The sequence below is a fragment of the Rhinolophus hipposideros genome (genome assembly GCF_964194185.1).
Source record: "Rhinolophus hipposideros genome assembly, chromosome: 22".
Lineage (NCBI taxonomy): Eukaryota > Metazoa > Chordata > Mammalia > Chiroptera > Rhinolophidae > Rhinolophus > Rhinolophus hipposideros.
In genome coordinates this window covers 10,379,599-10,400,335 of record NC_138068.1, presented here as the reverse complement: position 1 = coordinate 10,400,335, position 20,737 = coordinate 10,379,599, and the positions used below count along the sequence as shown (strand labels likewise).

The window sequence follows — 20,737 nt, the reverse complement described above, 5'->3', positions numbered from 1 at the left end:
GGTGGACTTTCTGAGGAGGTGATATTTGAGCAGAGAGCCGAGTGAGGTGAGGAGCGTGAGGTAAGAAGTACTCTGGAGGAGAGCGTTCCAGGCAGAGGGAACTGCAAGTGCGAAGGCACTGGGGCAAGAGTACATTTGACATTTAAGAACAAGAGGCTGAAATGGATGGAGCAGAGAGGGCCAGTGGGAAAGTGATGCGAGGCGACGTTGGAGAGCCAGGCTGGGCTGGAAGACCGTGATGAGAACTTGCTCTATGCCCTTCCAGGAGACCCTGGAAGGTTCTCTTCATTTTTTGAGACTACCCATAGGAGAGGTAAGGCGGGTCAGGGACAATAGAGGGTAGGCTACTGCAATAGTCCTGGTGAGGAATGATAGTGGCTTGGACCAGACAGCAACGGAAGTGGTGGGAAGTGATCAGATTCCACATGCATGAGGGAGGCAGAGGCAACAAGGTGTGACGCTAGAATCAAGGGGGAGGGATACAGGAGAAGGAGAACAGTTGTGAGAGACTCCAAGGTCTGGGGCTCGAGAATCTGGAAGGATGGAGACGGGACACTGAGGGGAAAAGCAGATTTCAGGGAAAGTTCAATTTTGGCCATGCGAGGCCTGCAATGCCTGTTAGACATCTAAGGGGCGGCAGGTAGAAAGACAAGTCTGGCGTTCAGGGCTGAGGCTATGCTGGAGAGATAAAGGTGGCAGCTCATGATGGGCAGAATGATGGTCCCTGAAAGACGCCCACATCCTCACCCCCGGACACTGTAAGGATGCTATGTTCCATGGCCAGGGGGAATCACTGTGGGCAGAAGGAATTAAGGTTCTAATCAGATTACTTTACAATGAGATTATAATGGATTACCCAGGTGAGCCCCATGTAATCACAAGCATCCTTATGAGGAAGATGGAAGCATAAGAGTCAGAATTAGAGAGATGACAGGATGAGAAGGACTTAGGCTGACATTGCTGGCTCTGCAGATAGAGAAAGGGGGCCACAAGCCAAGGAATGCAGGCACCTTCTAGATGCTGAAAGAGGCAAGTAAATGGGTTCTCCCCTGGAGCCCCAGGAGGGAATGCAGCCCTGCTGACACCTTGATTCCAGCCCAGTGAGCCTCATTTTGGACTCCTGGCCTCCAGAACTGTAAGATAATAAATGTGTGTTGTTTGAAGCCACCGGGTTTGTGGTGCTTTGTTACATCAGCAATCAGAAACTAATACAGAAATAATGGCATCAAGATCGACTGGCTGGGCCCAGGGAGGCGTGTAGACACAGAAGAGGACCCAATGCCCTCTGGAGTCTCTGTCACAATGCCCACCTGTCCCATTACCTGAGTCAGGCTGGTCTTCCGCCCGGGCCCCCTCACCACCGGGGTCCTCGCCGGGGGCCTCCTGGCTGGCTCGGGCCTCCTGGGCCTCCTCGTGGGTGTGGTAGATCCATTGGTACAGACCCTGTGAGGGGAGCAGAGTAAGAGAAGCGGCCACGACATGGGGAGCCCAGGAAGGAAGGGATGGGGCCAAGGTGCAAACTGTCATCTGACTCCAAATCTCAGGTTTTTAGGCTGTCAGTGATACCACCTTTGGAGAGGCTTCTAAGACTTCACTCTGGAACCTTCCTGAGGTACCTCTCAGTCCCACAGAAACCAAGGCGAGGGGAGGAGGGAGGGCGGGAAACACCTTTGAAAATGTAAGATCCCCGGGAGCAGAAAATGTATCTCTCCCGTGGCCCCAGGGAATAAATTGTGTCAGGCGTATAGTAGGTATTCAATAAACACTTACTGAATGAACAAGCATCACCCTCCACAGAACCCCAACCCCCATCCTAAGTACAGCATCAATTTTTACCATCAATATGACTATTTTGCCCAATATGCCTGTGTGTAAGAAAAGAGGGCCTTATCATACCCATTTCACAGCTGTGAACACTGAGGCCATGAGGTATCACAGCCCAGTTCCTCTTGTTCAGCGAGGCAGAGGTGGCATAGCGTTTAAGTTTAGTCCCACCAGGAAGGCAGCCCCACCCCACTCAAACACTGTGGTGTCTTCAGGCTTCTCCACAGAGAAAGGAGGGTGGCCCTTAGCCCTTCGCCCCATTGAGCAGGGTTTCCCTGATCCCCTTGGCTGCTAGGCAGCTCACCAGGGCTTCTTCTCGGCGGTTCCGGAATGCCTGAAAGTGCTCCAGGACTTCTGGGGCGCCGTCATTCATCACATTGCTGCCGCTGACCTTCAGGATACACTGGCCAGCACAGAGCCCTGCAGCCGCAGCCTCTGAGCCTAAGCGGGAGGGGAGTGTTTGAAGCCAAAGGTCAGGTGAAAAGGGCCTGGGGCAGCAACAGGCAAGAACAAGCATCTGATTAACCCTGTCCCCCACTCAAACACCCCAAACACATCCAAACTCTTCACCACAGTCCCTCCCACCCTGGAGCCACTCTCCAACCCACTCCAGTGGGCCAAGCAGAAACTAGCATTCCATTTTTCAGAAGAAGAAACAGAGGCTCAGAGAAGTAGCAGCTAGTTCAAGGTCACACAGCAAGGAAGGCTAGACTTGAACCCAGGTATATTTCACTCTAGAGCTTTCTCTTCTTTAGAGTCCTACAACAACCTGTGATACTGGGACCAAGATCAGCCCCATTTTGCAGACAGGAAAACAGAGGATCAGAGAGACAAGGTGATTCTCTTGAGGTCATGCAGCTAAGAGAGGCCAGGATTCAAACTCAGGATTACTGGACTCCAACTGCTTATTTTCTCAGCTATACCATGATTCCCAAACTATAAGTCTTGGACCCCATGGTTTTGTGTGGTTAATATGAAGATGAATGCCAAGCTTTTTCTGCACATGGGAGAATATAAGACCTGTCCAGTGTGATGGTGACAAGTACAGGCCTGGACCCCAGGGGCTTAGGTTCAAACTCTGGCTCTGCCACTAACCATCTGTGTGACCTTCAGCAAGTTTCTTAACCTCTCTGTGCCTCTCTGGTTTCCTCACCGGTAAAATGAGGATACTAATAATATCTAGTCATGGGGCACTTGAGAGATTCAGTGAGTTAAAGCATTTTGTCCCAGGTCTGGCTCTTAGTAAGTGTTCAAGAAATATGAGCTGTTTTACTACTTTTACCTGGCTCACCTAGAAACACCTATTCTTCTCTACAGATGCTCTAAGGCAGGGTTTCTAACCTCAGCACTACTCATATTTGGGGCTGGATGATTCTTTGTCATATGAGGCTGTCCTGTGCATTGAAGGATGTTTAGCCACATCCGTGCTCCCTACCCATGATAGATGCCAGTAGCATCCCACCCCGAGATGTAAAAACCAAAGATGTCTCCAGACACTGCCAGATGTCCTCTGGAAGGTGAAAGTGCCCCCAGCCGAAGGACACTGCTTTAAGGTTAAAATAAAAGCCCACTTGAAAATATGAACCCATTCCCAATACCTTTCTGTCATGACATGCATTTTCTTAATACACATGAAAAGTACATGTATGACCACGAAAGTGGACAATTAATGTTTAAACTTGAGAAGTGGGGCCCTCAGACGCAAAAAGGATTGGGGGCCCAGTATCTCAGACCTATTTGGTTTCATCTCTGAGACAGAGTAACCCGTTCAGCAGCGTGCAAGAGGCGGCACAGAAAGCAGGGGTCTCCAACTGTTGGCCCATGGGCTGGATTGGCCATAGAACTGTGGCCAAAATTCCCATTTCTAGTTCATCTTTTAAAAAAATCAAATCAGGAAGAGAAGGCCCACCTTCCGGCCTAGTAATGAGCTTGGGCTGAAGACAAACTGCCCTTTGTAGAGGGAGCATGGATTGTTTGCACCTAGCCATAGTCCTCACCACTCCCTATTGTCTTCCTCTCAGTTTCTCATTTGAACTACCCGACCCCCACAGGCGTTTGCATTTGCAAGTGTGGCTTCAAGCAAAGAAAGCAAGTGTTACCGGTGCAAGCGGCTCTAAACTCCTAACACACACACAGACCCAGTTTCCAAAGCTCCACTCTCTGTCTGTTAGGCTCCCACTCACCTCTCCCCACAGCGTAGACATAAGGCGGAGCAGCTCCACGGATTTGGAAGCACAGAGCCTCTGGATGGTCGGGGACTTTGATGATCCTGCACCAGGCAGAAGCAGCCATAAAGAAAAGCAGCAGCACTCCCAACAGCCCAGGGGGCCACCCTAGGGAGCCACTGCCTCCCGGACTTCTGGAAAATCCAGCCCAAAATAGTAGCAGTGCCAGACTTTCCAGTTCCCAAATATACAGAGGAACCCCACTTAACCAAAGCCCATGCCACCAGGATCTCTGGTTAATCAGAACTACCCGTCTGCCTTGGAACCTCAGTCCATGCACAGAAATTCTCCATCCCTTTCCTGGTGAGAGGAGGCCTTTTGGTGGCCAGAGCAGCACCTCAGCCAGTAAATATTGCACTCAACAATCACAGATGGAAGGGTGAGAAGTGACCCCGCACATCTCAGTGCCTACTCTAGAAAAACGCCACCTGTCCCCTGGAGAACACAGTTTGAAAGCCCAGGTCTCGGCCATTCTGTGGGTGGAACACCAGAGCAGCCCAGGGTCAGTGGATATCGATAAACCAGGAGCTTCAATGCAGCCCCCTGCTTCTCCATTGAAGGTGTGTCCCCCACACCGACCCTCAGGATCATCCCTCCCATCCCCACCTGCCAGAAAAAGACGTCTTGGGAGCCTGTTCTCAAACCCTACGTGTTCCCAGAACTTTAAGCAGGCACTTTCCGCCTTCGTGATTTCTGCCACTTCCACATACCAACCAATCAATCATTTTCCCTAAGCTAGCTTGCCTTTTTACTGAAATAATCATATTTAAAACTTTCCATCACTCCTGTCAACAGAAAACCGGGAGCATTTGCCTTAAATAGAAAGGAGAAGTGGAAACCAAATGCACAATTTTAAAAATAGCAAACGATTCTCCCTGTACCTATGTCTGGTATCCAACCACTTCTCACCACCCCTCTGCAGGATGTTCCAGAACCTTCTCACCACGCCCCTGCTGCCACCTTTGCACCTTCCCACAATGTAGTCTCCACCTGCAGCCAGAGGGATTCTGCCAGAGCCTCCGTCAGATCATGCCTCGCCTCTGCTCAGAAACTTCCAGTAGCTCCACAGCACTTACTGTTGGCACTACGCCCTACAGAGCCTGTCCTCCATTGTCTGGCTGAGCTCAGCACACAGCCCCTCCCTCTCACCCACTCTGCTCAGCTTCTTCACAGTTCCCCAAACACACCAGCCATGGTTCTACCCCGGGGCCTTTGCACTGCCGTGTTCTCTGTCTGGAACCTCCTGCTCCAGAAGTCCCTCCCTTCGTCTCATCCGTACGGCCCGTCTCCTTTCCCAGCTTTATATACTGGTCCAGGCTTGCTGCCATCAGTATGTCTCTTCTCTATTTTATTTGTTTTAGTGTCTGTCTCTTGCTCAACTCTCCAAGCAGACTGAGATCTATGAAGGGTAGAAATGTATCCATCCAGATGTGGCAGGATCCCTGGAGCCTGAAACACCACTTGGCACATGGTGGGTGCTCAATAAACATCTGTTGAATGACTAAAGATAGCAGCCTTGTGTCGTGTGCCAGCAGAATGAGCCCCACTCACGGGGACCGAGACAGCTTGCTCCACCCCTACCCCCCACCAGCACCCCTAGCAATCAGGCAACTCCTCAACCCGAGGGGAAGGTTGGCCAGACACCCTGTCTTGCGGACACTCACTCTTTGGCCTTGGTGGCCACCAGGAGGCGCAGTGGGCGGCGGGAGCAGAAAGACTGGTTGAGGATGGACTCGACCTCTGCGAAAGGCCGCAGGAACACCAGGTCTTCGTTGATGGAGTAGATCTTCCTCCCCACCTGCAGGCCAGCCATCTTGGCAGAGGAGACACGCACACCAGGTTACTAGCCTCCTTTCCTTTCACTAAGGAGTCTTGAATGCGTTCAGGCAGCACAGAGCTGGTGCCAGAGACCAAGTACAACCTGAGGGACCCCCCCCAAGGCAACCACGGGGCCCCTCTGTGGTAAGCAGTCAAGTGAGACCCAGTGCTGGCCAATGAGCTATCAGGGAAAGCCTGCTGGAGGCGCTAATGGGAAAGATGTTTTTCCTTGAAGAGAAGCTGCCGTGGCCTGGCCCCTGCGTCCTGCCCTGCCATTCAAGGACATGAGGCATCGAACTGGGGCACCCACCTTGTGACCACGAGGGCTTAGCCAGGTAAGCTGGAGATGTTGAACCTCAACCAAGACTTCTAACCACTTATGTCATTAGAAAAATGAAGCCCATGGCTCCAGCCATGGTGAGGCGAGCGTCTGGCTACCTACAGCCCAAAGCATTCCTAACTGCTACAGGCAGACAAGCGTGAGCAAAGGACAAGGTGGTAGGTGCCTCTCTCCCACCCACCTCTACACCCCTTAGAGCAGCTGAGAGGATCTGGGGCTGAATCCTTGGCCTGCCACAGACTCGCTCTCCTTCCTCCTCCAGACCTTGTGTCCATAACAGAGCAACACAGTTGTCTTATTCAGGTCACTAAAGATTACTTTTTTCCATTATCACAGCTTATTCAGAAACCTGCTTTTTTCCTGCACTTCCCGATAGTGCCAGCAGAGGGAACTGGTAGTCTTTGCACGGGGTGGGGGGGGGGGAGGGGGGGGTGCACGGCAGCTCTGAGTAGAGGGGCTCTGTCCCAGCCAGCTCAGAGAAGGTAGTCAAGGCAGCCCCACATGGGTAATTAGCGAGGAGGAACATTCCAGGATTTGCTGAGCTGGCCAACCTTGAGGAATGTGGAGAGAGATGCCCCACTCTCCTACCCACACACAGCCTCTGTCAGCGTGGCCCCTCCCAGAGGCCTCACCTCGGCCAACGAGCCCCTCTGGACCGACTTTACTACTACGGCCTTGTTCTTCTCCTCGATGTCAAAACCGTAGTCTTCCTCCTGGGGCAGGATCTGTGGGCCCAACACAGGAGAGTCCCGGTGAGGCAGTGTGCAGTGTGGAGGGGGGAAGGAAAGGCTGCAGCCAGTCCCACCTGGGCCCCCATGGGACAGTGATCCTGCTGGCTCCTCATGCCCCAGATCTGCGTGGGGTAGGGGTGTGGGGAGGGGCAGGACAGAATAAAATACAAAACAGTGCCCAGTACACAGTAGGTGCTCAAAACCTACTTGTCAAGTAAAGACACAGCCTGATGCTGAACACCACCTAGTTGTTTACTTTTCACTGCCTGTTCCTCCCCCCCCACACCCCACCCCCCACCCCCCGTTCTCAAGAACCTGGGGACAGGAAGGGAGTTTAGGGAGAAGTAGTCCCTCCCCACTGTAGGACGGCAGGCAGGTTGGGAGGTTTGGGGGTTCGGTGATGGTCGGGCTACAGGGAAATGCATTTATTCATTCAACAAACATTTTCTGAGCTGCTGTCTATGATGTGGGCCAGATACTTTAGTGGAAGCTGGAAATAGTATTGAACAAGACAGACGATTCCTGCCCTTATGTAGCTATCTAGTGGGGGAGAAACAGATGACAAAGAAATGTAGAATGTGACACAGGGCATGTATAAAGTTTAAATTAAAATAAAGCACTTAAAGGGACAGAACGTGGTGTGGGGGAGGCAGAGGAGGTGAGATCTGAGCCGAGACCAGAATGACGTGAGAAACAGAACTTTACAAAGAGTGGAGAAAGTGCTCCAGACAGAGGGCACAGCATGTTCAAAGGCCCTGAGTCAGGCCCCAAGGCACTGGAGAAGAAAGCACATCAGAACGGCTAGGGTGGAGGGAGGAAGGGGAGAACACAGGAGATGAAGCTGGAGAGGCAGGAAGAGTCTTGCAGACCATGAGACTCAGTGTGATGGGGACACTGGTGGGCTTTCTAGTGGGAGAAATGGAAAGAACAGCAGGCCCCATAAGTAACACAGGAGAGCAGTTAACAGAGCTGTCTTCATATTATTCAGACTTTGGCTCACCTCTGGCTCTGGCAAGAGACCTAACCTCTCAGAGCCTCTCGCCTGATTGCCCATGGGGAGCCAGGCATTAAGATGGAGGCTTCTGGTCAACAGTAAGCAGAGGAATAGGATTTGGTGGGCTAGGCTGGTAAGATATCTGAACAGGCTGGTAAATGGTCTACCTTAACTGCAAGGATATTTACAGCAACTGAACACAGACAGGATGCCAGCCCAGAAGACCTAAGGCTTTGCTCTATAGGATGAGTCACCTCAGGTCACCATCGTTTCTACACGTTAGGCTGGGACATGGGATGGACCAGGGGAGATAGAAAGGAAAAGAAAGGCAGCCCAGCAAGCCCGATCTCTTTGGTGAAGAGGAAAGTCTTGGCCAACGAAGTGACCGTTCTCTTGGCAGTGTTGTCAGCCATCACCTAGAACCCCCCCATACTCTTAGGGGCTCCGAGCCGAGGCCGACTTCTCTAGCCATATCTGAAGGTCACCCAGCTCCCAGACCTACAGGTGGGTCTGGGAAGAAAGATGCAGCAGCTCAGCTCGGCTCCTACCAGCAGGCGCTTGGCCAGAATGTTCTCCACCAGCTTAAAGTCGTTGCGAAGCTGTTTGTTCTTGCTGCTGGTTCCCTCCATCTCCTCGTCTGCATGGAAGCGGAAATACTGGGACTCATCCTTGAACTCGCTCTTCTCCAGCACTGCAAACCCACAAACAGACAAGCACATGGTCAAGCTCACAGGGGAAGGTTTTAGCAACAGCTGCCAACTGGCAGGCATGGGCCGGAACCAGCCCCTGGACAAGTTTGGTTTGGCGGGCACAGTGTTTTATTAAATGGAATCATGTGCCAATGCTAACATATTAGGATATTTCACATAAAAGTCTGGCTTTCTGACTTCTCTTGAAAAAAAATCTGCACTTGCCCCACCAGCCATGTAGGCATACTGCAAAGCCATAGGAACAAAAACAGTGTGGAACCACAGCAGAAAGAGAAACAAGCAGTGGAAGAGAACTAAAATCACACCAAGAGGACTGTGTGTTTCTGGGAAGTTAGTGAATGATGGATGATGAATGATCACATGGCGTATTCCACAGATGGTGCAGGGAAAACTGACCCACTTGGTGGAAAAAAGAATAAAACTGAATCCCTACCTCAAACCATATACAACAATGAACTCCTGACAGATTAGAGACCTAACGGAGAACAAGAAAACTAAAGCTCACCAAACAAAATGCAGAGTTCCTTTGTCCTAGAAAACGAGCTCATGTACAAGAACCCCCCAAAAGGGGTCTTGTCCTATACTAAACTTAAAGACTTCCATTCAATAACAAGGCCATAGCAGACGGCAGATTCAAAAAGAACTGTAATGTCTAAAACCAGCAAGGAATAGATATCTTGAATATACAAGAAACTCCAACAAATCAACCAGAGAAAGCTGGGAAATTCACAGGTAAATCAGCAAAGGAAGTGAATGGGCAATTAACAGATGAGGAAACCCAAATGGGCAGCAAGTATGTGAAAAGGACCTCAGTCTCACTAATAATCAGAAAGAGGCCACAAGGAGACCCTTTAGACAAGAGATTGGCTAACTCAGGCCCTGAGGGCAAAATCCATCCCACTGCCTCTTTTTATAAATAAAGTCTTATTGGAACACAGCCATACCCATTTATTTACGTATTGTCTGGGGCTGATTTTGTGCCACAATGACAGAGTTGAATCATTGCAAGAGACTGTATGGGGTACAAAGCCTAATATATTTACTATCTGGGCCTTTACAGAAACAGTTTTCTGACCTCTGTACTACGATAAGCCAGGAAAATGAATAAAAATAACCAATAACAACCAGTATGTGATCTGGTCCCTGTGGATTACAATTTAACTGAGCACCTGATAGTGCCAGGCATATTGTGGATACTGGCTTAGGTTCATTTTTGTTCCTCAGACAAGGATTTGCTACACCCCTTTGACAGATAGGAAAACTAAGGCCCAGAGAAGCTAAATTAACTACCCAAGGTCACAGAGTGGGAAGCCTCCTCCTTTTCACCATGCTGCCCAGCCTGGTCTGTTAGATGGAGGCAGGAGGCAGGGACAAATTACATAATGGGGGAAATCAAGGCTCAGGTCGGTAACAGCAGCTGTCTGAAGTCAGTGGGCCCCAGAGAGAAGGAAAACCAGTTGTCTTAGCTTCACAATGTTCCCACCATCCCTGAAGACAAAGGCTGTCTGCACATTTGGTTACTAAAGACAAACAGCAGGTGACGTTCCTTTCTTTCTCCTTCCTTTCCCAGGACACCTAGCTGTTTGCAAGCGTCTGTCTCAGGCCATCTCTTTTGCTTCTTGAGAGACCAGACACACAAATTGCTGCTTTCCCCAGAGCTAGGGATCCAAGCCACAGGGGGCCGGCTGGCTTTACCTCCACTGTAAACATGAGGCTAAAAGTGGGAAGAAGCATGGTATGTGTCTCTGCTTAGGGAATGTTTGGAGAAACAGTTGGAATCCGAGTCCAGGAGCTCAGCCAGGTAAGGTGCCACCACTCGCATCTTTCAGTCGAGGCCGCAGGCCAGGCTTTGTGAGATGGGTACAGATCCACCTTCAAGTCCCCGCTCAGCCCCTCCCCAACTTCATGACCTTGGATCCTCTCGGAGTCTGGGTTTCCTCTTCTATAGGGATAATAACAGCACCAACTTCCCAGGGTGCCTGAGAGGATTAAATGTCGCGCCTCAGTTTCCCTGTGTGCGCCTCAAGTCAGAGGGCTGGACCACCAGCCTCTCAGATCCCTCTGAGGACACCTCAGGGGCCTGTGAGCTCCAGGTCAGATGCGTAGGAAGGTACCACGTAGGCCCCACCCCACCCTCCACTCTGCACCCTAACATGCATTTTGTAGCAGCCACAACCCTAGGACTTTCCTATTTTAGCCTATTTTTGAGTTTGCGGCAGGGGTTAGGGGAGCAGGGGCCGCGCCCTGCAATTTCTCTCCCTGAAGGGCCTGGAGAGCATTGGTACTGCCTGAGAGTCACCCCCCGCGAATGTCCTCAGCCAGCAGCCTTCCCGGAATAGCAGCTGGGGTGGACCCCTAATTACTCTCATCCACAAATGAGAGGTTCTGCCCAGCTGATTGGCGGAAGGGACGAAGCTGTCAGAGGGCCTCATGGGGAACAGAGCAGCTTGTGGGAATGAGGGACTTCGGTGAGATGGGGCCAATGGACGGGAATGACCGAGGTTTCCCTGGCTGGGCCTGACCTGCCCATCTCAGCTGGGCAGCTGGGGAGGGAATCCTAGCCCCAGAGCTCCAGGCATGCTGAGCAAGACCTCCAGCAGGAAGATGGTGAAACTGAGGCCCACCCAGGGGCATGGGCTTATAGGGGGTCAGCTGGGTCAGGCCTAGAACCAGGCCTGCTGGCTACAAGGCAGGGGACAGACCTGATGACCTTTCATCGAACTGGCTTACCTCTCACCCTGCTGACGGGACAACAAATCCAGCAGCTAGACCAGGAGTGGGAAACTATGGCCCACAACCTGTTTTTCTAAATAAAGTTTTATTGGCACACAGCCATGCCCATTTGTTTATGTATTACCTATAGCTTCTTTGCTGCCGCAATGGCAGAGTTGAGCTGTGACAGAGAGAATGTGGCCTGAAAAGCCTACAATATTGACTGCCTGGCCCTTTGCAGAGAGAGTTTGCTGACCTTTGAGTTAGAGCACCAAGCAGACACTGGCAGGAGGCATGGCCGGAAGACCCTGCAGAGTCTCATCGCTCTTCTGCCACCACCTGGGCCCAAGCCACATCGTCCCTCCCCGGGGCGAGGGCAGTCACCTCCTCACTGGCCTCCCTATGTCCGCCTTCACCGTCACAGACATTCTCCACAGGCAGCCAGAGGGCACAGCCTCCTCTGCTCAGAACCCTCCTGGGACTCTCATCTCAGCAGAGTACCAGCCAAAGTTCTCCTCACGTGCTCATAATATTCCAGAAGATGTACTTCCTTCATTGTTGTTTCACACACACACACACACACACACACACACACACACACACACAGCACGTATGCACACGCATGCACGCACACACAGGCACACACAACGCTGTGAGCTCCCGAGGGGCGACTTTTATCTGTCTTGTTCACTGCTCTGTCCCCAGAGCTGAGCACGGTGCCTGCACGCAGACGGTACCCACTCAGCTCAGGAACAAAGACAGAAGGGAAGCGTGGAATCAGCCTAAGAGGGAGGGGACTGCTCCTTGAAGAAAAGCACATCTGAGCTACTAAAAAGAGAGTGATGAAGAAGAGGAGCTATTTCAGCTGAGGTGGTCAGGGAGGCCTCTTTGGGGAGGCATGAACTGAGCAGAAACACTAAGTGAGGCGTTGATGCAGGTAGGGAGAGAAGGGCACCCCAGATGAGGGCCAGGCCACCGACAAGTCCCTGAGGAGTGTTCCATACATAGGAGAAAGGATCCTTGAAGGTGTTAAAGGGATGAAAGGGTAGGAGACTTGGGGCCCCCTCAGGGCCAGTGAGGGAAGGCCCCGGAGCTCGGTGGCTGAGTGTGTGTCCTGTGAAGCCAGCCTGCCTGGGTTCCAATCCCAGCTGCTACTTGCCATTTGACCTTGAGCAAGTTTCTTAACTGTCTGGGCTTCTATGTACTCGTTATAAATGGGGATGATATTAATACCAACATCAAAGGATCTTTACAAGGCTTAAACTAATTAACACATGGAGAGTGCTTAGAAAGAGTCCAGGTACACAGAGTATTAACTTCTGTTTTAATTTAAAGTGGTATCAGTGGAACCATTTTCTCCCTCCTTCTCCCCAGCTTCCTGCCCCAGGATCATCTCAGGACCATCCACCTCTTCACCCTCTCATGTGCTTCCCACTGTGGGAAGAGACTCACCTGAGGGCTGAGGCCAGAAATAGGGGCATGCACATCCTGGAAAGGGCCCTGCCTTCCTCTGTTCCCACATTTGCCTCCTCACCTCCCCATTGAAGCCTATGGGTCAGGTGTGGGCCTTGCTGCCCACCCTGGGCGGCCATGTCCCATCCAGGAGAAAGAGCATAGAAAACCCGTGGATTTGATCTCAAATCCAATCTTTTTCCATGTAAGCTTTACCAGCCATCTTGGTCCCCACTTGACACCGGAAATGATTCACAATCAGTGTAGAACAGGGGACGGGAAAAGAATAATTCGTGAGCTGCCCCAAATCCCACGGTCTATAGGCTCGCGGACTCCACATCTAAACTGGGCTCACCCATGGGTGTTGGGCGGCCTCCAGCCCACCATTTGCTCTCTCAGGGCCTCAGTGTCCCCTTCCTGTAAAATGCACCAGAAACCAGAGTCCCTGCCAGCTCTTCTGTTCCAGGACAGACCCCCGGGAGGCTAGGGGAAGGGGTGGATTACCGTGGTGCATGAAGCCGTTGTTACACAGGCCCACGCCAAGCGCCACTGCCTCCTCCCGCGTCTGGCAATCACCCTGAAATGGAACAAGAGGGAGAGGGCGTTAGGTGGACTGGCACCAAGGGGGCTGTGTGAGGCTGGTGAAAAGCTCACCACCACTCCCAGCATGGTGGCTCCACAAGGGCAGGGATTTGTGTCTGTTTTGGTTACTGCAGTACCTTCCCAACCCCCAAACATGTTTCTGATTGTTATTAATAAACCCCAAACAAGAGTATTGTATTTTATTGTATTTGCAATAACTAAATTGTGCATTGTGTGATAAATGTCACAAAGGACAAATGGAGATTTTTAAATGGCAGACACTGTTGGTTGCCTAGCAACAACCCTTACCCGTTTCTGCTAGTACTGAAACCCTCACTGTTGTAGATGGCAATGCATCTATCTGAACAACCATAGACCCAGCCTCCCTTGTAGCTAAAGGTAGCCAATGAGATAAAGCAGAAATCACTGGTAGGGAACTACCCGCTTTGTCCCTGGCCCTTCCCTTCTCTTCTCCTGCCTGGAGCAAAGATGTGATGGCTAGGGCTCCTGCAGTCATTCTAGATCATAATGTGACCTAGAGGACAGAGACACGCTAAGGATAGCAGAGCAGAAAAAGTGTGGTCCCCAAAGATCATGAGGCCACCCTAGGAGCTCTGGACCACCAACCTTTGGGATTCTCTCATACTACAGAAAAACAAACCTCTGATTTCTTTTAGACTCTGTAGTTGGATCTCCGATTAAAATCAAGTTCAGTTCCTAACTGACCTAGCTCGAGCCAGTGAGACTTCTGGGGAAATCTACCAGGGAATTCTAGAAAACCCCTTCCTCCCTGATAAAAGGAAAAAGTAGCATGAGAGGAAGTAGTGCGTGGGGGTGTGGGGTTATCTCGTGATCAAGGTGGCAGACACTGCTGAGAATGACAGAGTAGAAGATGGAAGGCTCTCGACATGTGGCATGACTGTTACGTGGCACGATTATCTGCTTAGGCCACTGTTTAGTTGGGTTTTCTGTCCCTGCAACTGAAAACACTTTTAACTGGTACAATTTGAATAAGGGGCTCTGACTCATCTCAGGGTGTTGCCAAGAAAGTGACACCCAACCCCAAACTGAAGAACGCACAGGCTTGGCCAGTGTGCTGGGCCCGCCTCTGGGGTCAATTCTGCCATGCGGAATGCCGTCTTGGTGCGACAGTCCCTCACTTTGCCATCCCCCATCCAGGCCAGGATCCATGTGAGGCCAATGAGATGCTCCTTGCCCCACGAACATGGCCCTGAGTGGAGCAACCCAAGGACAGGGAAGAGTTGGTGTTGAGTCTGAGAGCAGGTGCCCCTCAGCTCCCACTCCTGAGAAGCTGGGCGTTTCCTGACGCCAGTGCTTTCTAAGGCCTGGCTCCTGGGTCTCCCCCTGACTCTGTGGGTGCTCCATAGACTTCCAATGTATCGTCGTCTCGTTTTTTCATTCCCTATGTTAGCTAGCATCTGTTTCTGTTTCTTGCAACCCAAATAATCTCAGTACATCCAGGCAAAGTGTGTGAGTTGTGGGTGTGCATGAGGAGGGGGGTGTGGGAGTGGGCAGAGGGTTGACAGGCAGAGGAAACGACATGGACAAAGGTCCACAGGCAGGACGAAGCTTGGAGCACAAAGGCAGCACGGCCGGCAAGGAGAGGGTGAGTGAGGTCAGCTCCCTAAGGGCAGGAGTTTGATCTGCTGTGTTCCCTGCTGAATCCCAGGTGCTTAGAACAGGGCCTGGCATATAGCAGGTGCTCAATAAATATGTGTGGATTGACTAAATGTGTTGCAGCAGGGGCCAACTCATGCAGCAGCTTGTAGCCAAGTCAATGAGCTTCAACTACATTCAGACAACCTCTCATTTAAAGAACTCCCGACATGAGAAGTTCTGGAAGGCACTCGTGGAAGGCACTGTGTCAGCACAGCCGGGCCAGAAGCCTTGACTCTCCGGGTCACCATTAGCATCAGAGGGGCCAGAGAGCGAATTTCCCAGCTGGAGCAGTGAATGCCAGAGGCTGCAGGACTCGCCGGTCAGGACTGGGGCTCAGAGGCGGATCACAGAGCCTAGGGGAGCCACCGGCCTCGGTATTTTGCTGCACTGGCTGCCCAGGCTGCCTTAAGGAAGACAAATCTCTCCCGCAGGACCCCAGGCCAGTAGCTGGAAGGCCAGTGGGCTCAGAGCCCTGCCGGGGGAGGCAGCCATCCATGAGAGCGGCAGCTGCCCCCCAGCTGTGAGGGGCCAGCCAGGAGGCACAGCCGGGGCCCAGGTGGCAGGCAGGCCCAGTGTATAGCCCAGGAGGCCGGGCAGGCATCTGGAGCTGACCTGGCTTCCTGAGGCAGGGTTCCCAGCCCATTCCAGCCCATCCCTGCTCCCTTTCTCCCGAAAGGGCGCTGGGATGATCCACAGGGAGGCTCTTAAAGTTAGAACAAAGCAGGATTCTTGGGTTAACAGGGAAATATGCCGACCCTGGAGGTGCCCACCACCTGAAAAGTAAACCCCCACCCCACATCCCACCAGCTATGGGGAAACCACAAGTCACCAAGTCACCACTTTCTCCCTTCCTGGAGGAAGACACAGGCACACACAGCCCGGGCAATCTCACCAGCACACTTCCCTCATCTCTTCCACTTGCCCACTCGCCCCCAACGCTAGGAGCTCCAGCCACACCCGCCTCCTGGCTGCTCCTTCCACACATGGCACGTGACGCTACCTCAGGGCCTTTGCGCTTGCTCTTTCCTCCCCCTGGAATGCTCTGCTCTGGCTTTTCACATCTCAGTGCCTACGTCACCTCCTCCGAGTGGGTCTTTCCCCAACTGCCCTCAAGTGACCCCTCACCCCTTACACCACACATCCTCTCAACAAACACTCCTCCAGTTACTCTCTTTCAGCACCGTGTATATTATCTGTGCTACACCTGCCACAACCTGAAATGAACTCATCCCTTCAGAGCTCTGCTCATGGGAAGAATTACCCCCACTGTTCCCTGTCCTTGAGTTCCTCCAAACAAATTTGGTGTAAGGTCTGTCCCCTGCTACAATGTCAGCTCCAGTGGGCAATGATGGTTCTTGTCACATTTATCCCACCTCTCAGCGGGGAAACACAGTGTGTAGAACTTGGTGGGGCACAGAAAATGTCTGATGGACGAATGGATGAATGAAAAACCCAATCTGGAAACTGATCCTGAACTCAACTCTATGTGCCTCGGTTTCCGTGTCTCTAAAATGAGGGGTGCGGAGGGGGCCCCAAACCGTGTCCACACCTCAGAGTCTTGTAAGGATTAATGACATGTTCCATGCAAGATTCCTGGCCCGATGGCTGGCATGTAGGGAGCATTTGATAAATGCTTAGTTATTTCTCATGAGGAAGGAACCACCTAGGAATGAAGGCGGCAGAGGCAAGCAGGGTTGGGGGGGAGGGAGCACAGCGGGGGGTTACTTACCTAGTGCCTCAGAAGGCCCCTCTGCCTGTGAATTCTGTAACCCTGTGATGATACCCACGGATGCCCCTCCCTGACCTACCACGTGCCAGGAGCTGCACACCCTCACTCGGTCTTGGTGGTCCACAAGAAACAGTCCCTCTTCACTAACCCCATTTGACACACAAAGAAATTGAGGCACAGATGGGCTTGGTATTGTCCAAGATTACATCGTGAAAATGCATTCCTTTCAGAGGCGGACTCTCCCCCACCCCCATGTTACAGACAGAGAAACTGAGACTCCGAGAGGAGGAGTCAGTTGCACAGGTTTCCGCCAGGGCTCCTGTCCTGCCCGTTTATTCTTTGTCTCCTCTGCCGCTGCCTCAAGCTGCCAGCCTGGCCTTTTGCCTGCTCCCACCCTGGCCCCTGACCCCCTGTGCTGAAAACCCTGCCACCGTCAGCGCCTGCCATCTGCCTGATGGTGGGGGTCAGCGTGGTGAACACTTGGGCACATTTCTGCCGAGCCAGCACAGGAGCAGGCAGATTTGTGCCCTGCTGCACCTGGCTCCCACCTGTCCCTGCTCTCTCCCGCCCCAGCCCACTGACCCCCTGCCCTCCATTTGATGGCCACAGCCGGGGCGTCCTGTAATCCAGGCAGCACAGATCAAAAGCCATCCAGCAGAGAGTGAGGAGAGCGAACTCTGGATTCCCCGGGTTCAAAACCCCACGTGGACTGTGGCTGTGGCAGTTCTTTAACCTCTCTGAGGTTCTTCATTTCTGCATTTGCATTTCTCATTTCCAGATTTGCCCTTAATTTTCTAAGGCCTCTGCCACCCGAGGGGTGGTCCCTGCTGACTCCACAGTATCAGCTATCATTAATACAGAGAGTTATTGTAACTATTATTATTCACAACCAAGCATCATAACAGCCCCCCCACACATTCTTATAGGAGTACCCCATTTCTGTGTGTCCTGAGGTGAGTTACATAACCTGAGCCTCAAGTTTCCTCATCAGTAAAATGGGGATAATAAGTGTTTTCGTCAGGTTGTTCTCAGGATGAAATGAGATCATACACAGAGGAGATCAGAGCTGATACCGAGCATAGCCTGTCTGTCGAGGGGCTAATACCCACCGTATCCTCAGAGATAAAAGAACTCTGATTCGTCCAAGTAGGGGGTAGGGAGCCCCTTCCCAAGCCCCAAAGGATGAATTCCAAGGAATTTTAAGCCACTCTCAACAATCCCTGTCCTCTTCCCTAGGGCGTGGCCTAATGGTGCATGTGGGACCCATGTGGCCCATGAGACCTAAGGGGAAGACCATTAGGGAGGGGAGGGGGTTGAGGGAAGTTTCCTCCCCCCCGTAGAAATAATGAGAACGCTCTCTCCAACTGCCCTTGCTGCCTGCCTTTGGCTCGAAGTCTACATCAACGTGACCGATGCCTGGAGCTACAGCAGCCACCTTATGACTGTGAGGCAACCGGCAAAAAGATGGCGGAACAGAAAGATGGAAAGAGCCTGGGTGTAAGTGGCATTGTTGAGCTCTAGGACCATGAACGCTGGTTACCTAGTTGTGTGAGCGAAAAAGGTCTTAGTCGTGTAACTTAGGTTTCCTATTATACGAGAGAACAAATATCTTTGCTGTGTAAGTCAGGTTTCCTATCAGGTGCAGCCAAAAGCATTTCTCGTTGTTCCAGGGGGTTTCAATCAACATTTTGTTTCAAGGAGCAGAATGGCCTAAAAGTTAGAAAGGAAGATGTGGTGAAAGCGAAAGAATCCTCCTGAACGACAGAATTGTTTTCTTCTTGCCTTTCACGCTAAGGTACAAGGTGGGGAAGACAAGCTAGAACCAGTCTTCAAGGTCACATCCCCGTCCCCAACGTCTCCCCATAGAGACACCCACATGCACACGCTCCTCCCCCTTTTCCTGACCCAGAGCCGGATGCCAGCTGTCTTTTGGTCAGTCTCTTGGAAGTCATCCTCCTGCGTCAGCTCCAATTAGCTTCCCTGTGTCCCCAGCCCGGGCCAAGCCATGGGAGGTCTGCTGAAGCAGACAGACACATTTCGTGGTCAGCTGCATCCTTCACTCCACCATCCTCCCCCTGCCTCCACTTGTAACAGGATGCTGGGGGGGAGGGGTGGGGGCGGGGAGAGAGTAGCCTCAGGACCAACTGACCGTGGCTCAGGCTACTCCAGGAGGCCTTCCGCCAGGACCACAGCTTCTCTGACAGCACTAGCCATGAGCAGGCCCCTTCATGCCCAACACCAATCAGCGAAGAGACACCAGCTCCGGCGGTTGCTGTGGCTGGCTCCTTCTCCTTGCGGGAGTGCTCCCAGGCACAGCCCTGAGCCTCCCGCGCTCAGCCAAAGATCTCAGAGTCATTCTAGACTCCTCTCTGTCTCTCATCTCCCACACCTCGTCCATCCATCGGCTAACTCTGTTAGGTCTACCTTCGAAAACATCCAGAACGTGACACTTTCTCACCATCCCTGCAGCCACCCAGTTCTCAGGCACCGTGCACCCCTGCCTGGAGTTCTGAGGTTGCCTCCTCCCTAGTCTCCTACTGCCAGCCTTGTCCCGCCATAGCCTGTGCTCCATAGACAGTCAGACAAATCTGATCCCACCAAGACCAGATGCCGTCGCCCTGTGCTCAGAGCCTGCAGTGGCCGGAGCCCTCCAGTGGCCCACAAGGCCCCATGTGACTGGCCGCCCACCAGCTTCCCATCACCTCTCCCTCTTGCTCACCCCATTCCAACCCCACTGGCCTCTTTGTCCTCGGACACATCAAGCTCACCCCACACTGAGCCTCTGATTTCTGTCCCCTCAGACGATGTTCCATCCCCAGGAGTCCCCAGCTCACTCACCTCCTCCCTCAAGTCTCTGTTCAAATGCCCCTGCATACTATGGCCTCTTCGGAGCCCCTGTGAAAACTGCATCACCATACCCATTCAGAGGGTACATTCCCCCCAAAGCTCCCACATACTCTGTCCCCACCACCATGCTGGCACCCACCGCGAGCTAACATATTATACACTCTACTTCTTTTTTTTTCTTTTCATAGTCTTTCTCTGACCCCGCACCAGAACTTAAGATCAATGAGGGCAGGAACTTTGTCTTGTTTACTGCCGTGTCCCCAGAACCTAAAACAGTGCCTGGTACAAAGTCAGTGCTCAAAGCAAAAAAGGGATGAGCAACTGAGCCCTTTGTCAAATTTCTCTACACGCTCCTCTAACCTTTCTTTTCAAAAACCATCCAAAAGGTGACGAGGAATGGAATATCTGCAGTGGAGACATCACCTGAGGGCCAGGCCGGCAAGGCCTTCCCCTCCTCCACCCATCTACTGGGAAGTCCAGGGGGCACCAAAGGCAGAGGCTTCCCGCACCCAAGGCACCAGCATTTCCTCCCCCATCTTCCCATCACTTTAAACGGTACTTCCGGCTCCCCATCGCGCCCAAAACCCCAGGACTCATCCCTCCTTGTTTCTCACCCCACAGCAATGCATCCTGTGCCCTGCGTCTCCAAACAGTTCTCAGACCCACTGACTTCTTGCCATCTTGGTGACCCACCCCACCCCCAGCTCATGCTTGGGATTCAGCACTTAGGACAAAGGCACATCAAGTTGAAAGCCAACAGGCAACCATGGGCACCGATGGAGCTCAGGAAACATGGCCAAGCACGGAAAGGTCGGAGGTGGTGAGAAGCGCCACTGCACAGAGTCCTGAGCCCAGGCATGTCTGGGCTTTGACTCAAAAACCTAAACCACAAAAGAAAACACCATGTGTGCCCCTCCTGTCTCAGCAGCACATTCAGAAGGCAGGACTGTGCAGATCGTGCCTTCCCAACACCCAGCGGTTTGTTTCCTGGTCTTACTGTTCCTGCACCCCCAGATCCCTCCACGATTTCTTAAGCCTTCCGTACTTCCTGGAATTTTGAGCCACCTTCAATCCCTTGAAAAGGAGATGAGGA

The 20,737-nt window shown here is 52.3% G+C and overlaps 1 protein-coding gene across 1 annotated transcript in view; it reads right to left on the bottom strand.

Annotated features, from left to right (window-relative positions):
- PREX1 (phosphatidylinositol-3,4,5-trisphosphate dependent Rac exchange factor 1) overlaps window positions 1–20,737 on the bottom strand; it is a 177,841-nt gene that overhangs the window by 24,681 nt on the left and 132,423 nt on the right. Inside the window, exons 15-21 of the mRNA XM_081034717.1 lie at window positions 13,311–13,383; window positions 8,481–8,623; window positions 6,840–6,932; window positions 5,714–5,862; window positions 4,008–4,093; window positions 2,129–2,265; window positions 1,323–1,443 (exon numbers count right to left, since the gene is read on the bottom strand). Of these exons, the coding sequence (XP_080890843.1) occupies window positions 1,323–1,443; window positions 2,129–2,265; window positions 4,008–4,093; window positions 5,714–5,862; window positions 6,840–6,932; window positions 8,481–8,623; window positions 13,311–13,383 (802 nt within the window). The remainder of the gene's footprint in view (window positions 1–1,322; window positions 1,444–2,128; window positions 2,266–4,007; window positions 4,094–5,713; window positions 5,863–6,839; window positions 6,933–8,480; window positions 8,624–13,310; window positions 13,384–20,737) is intronic.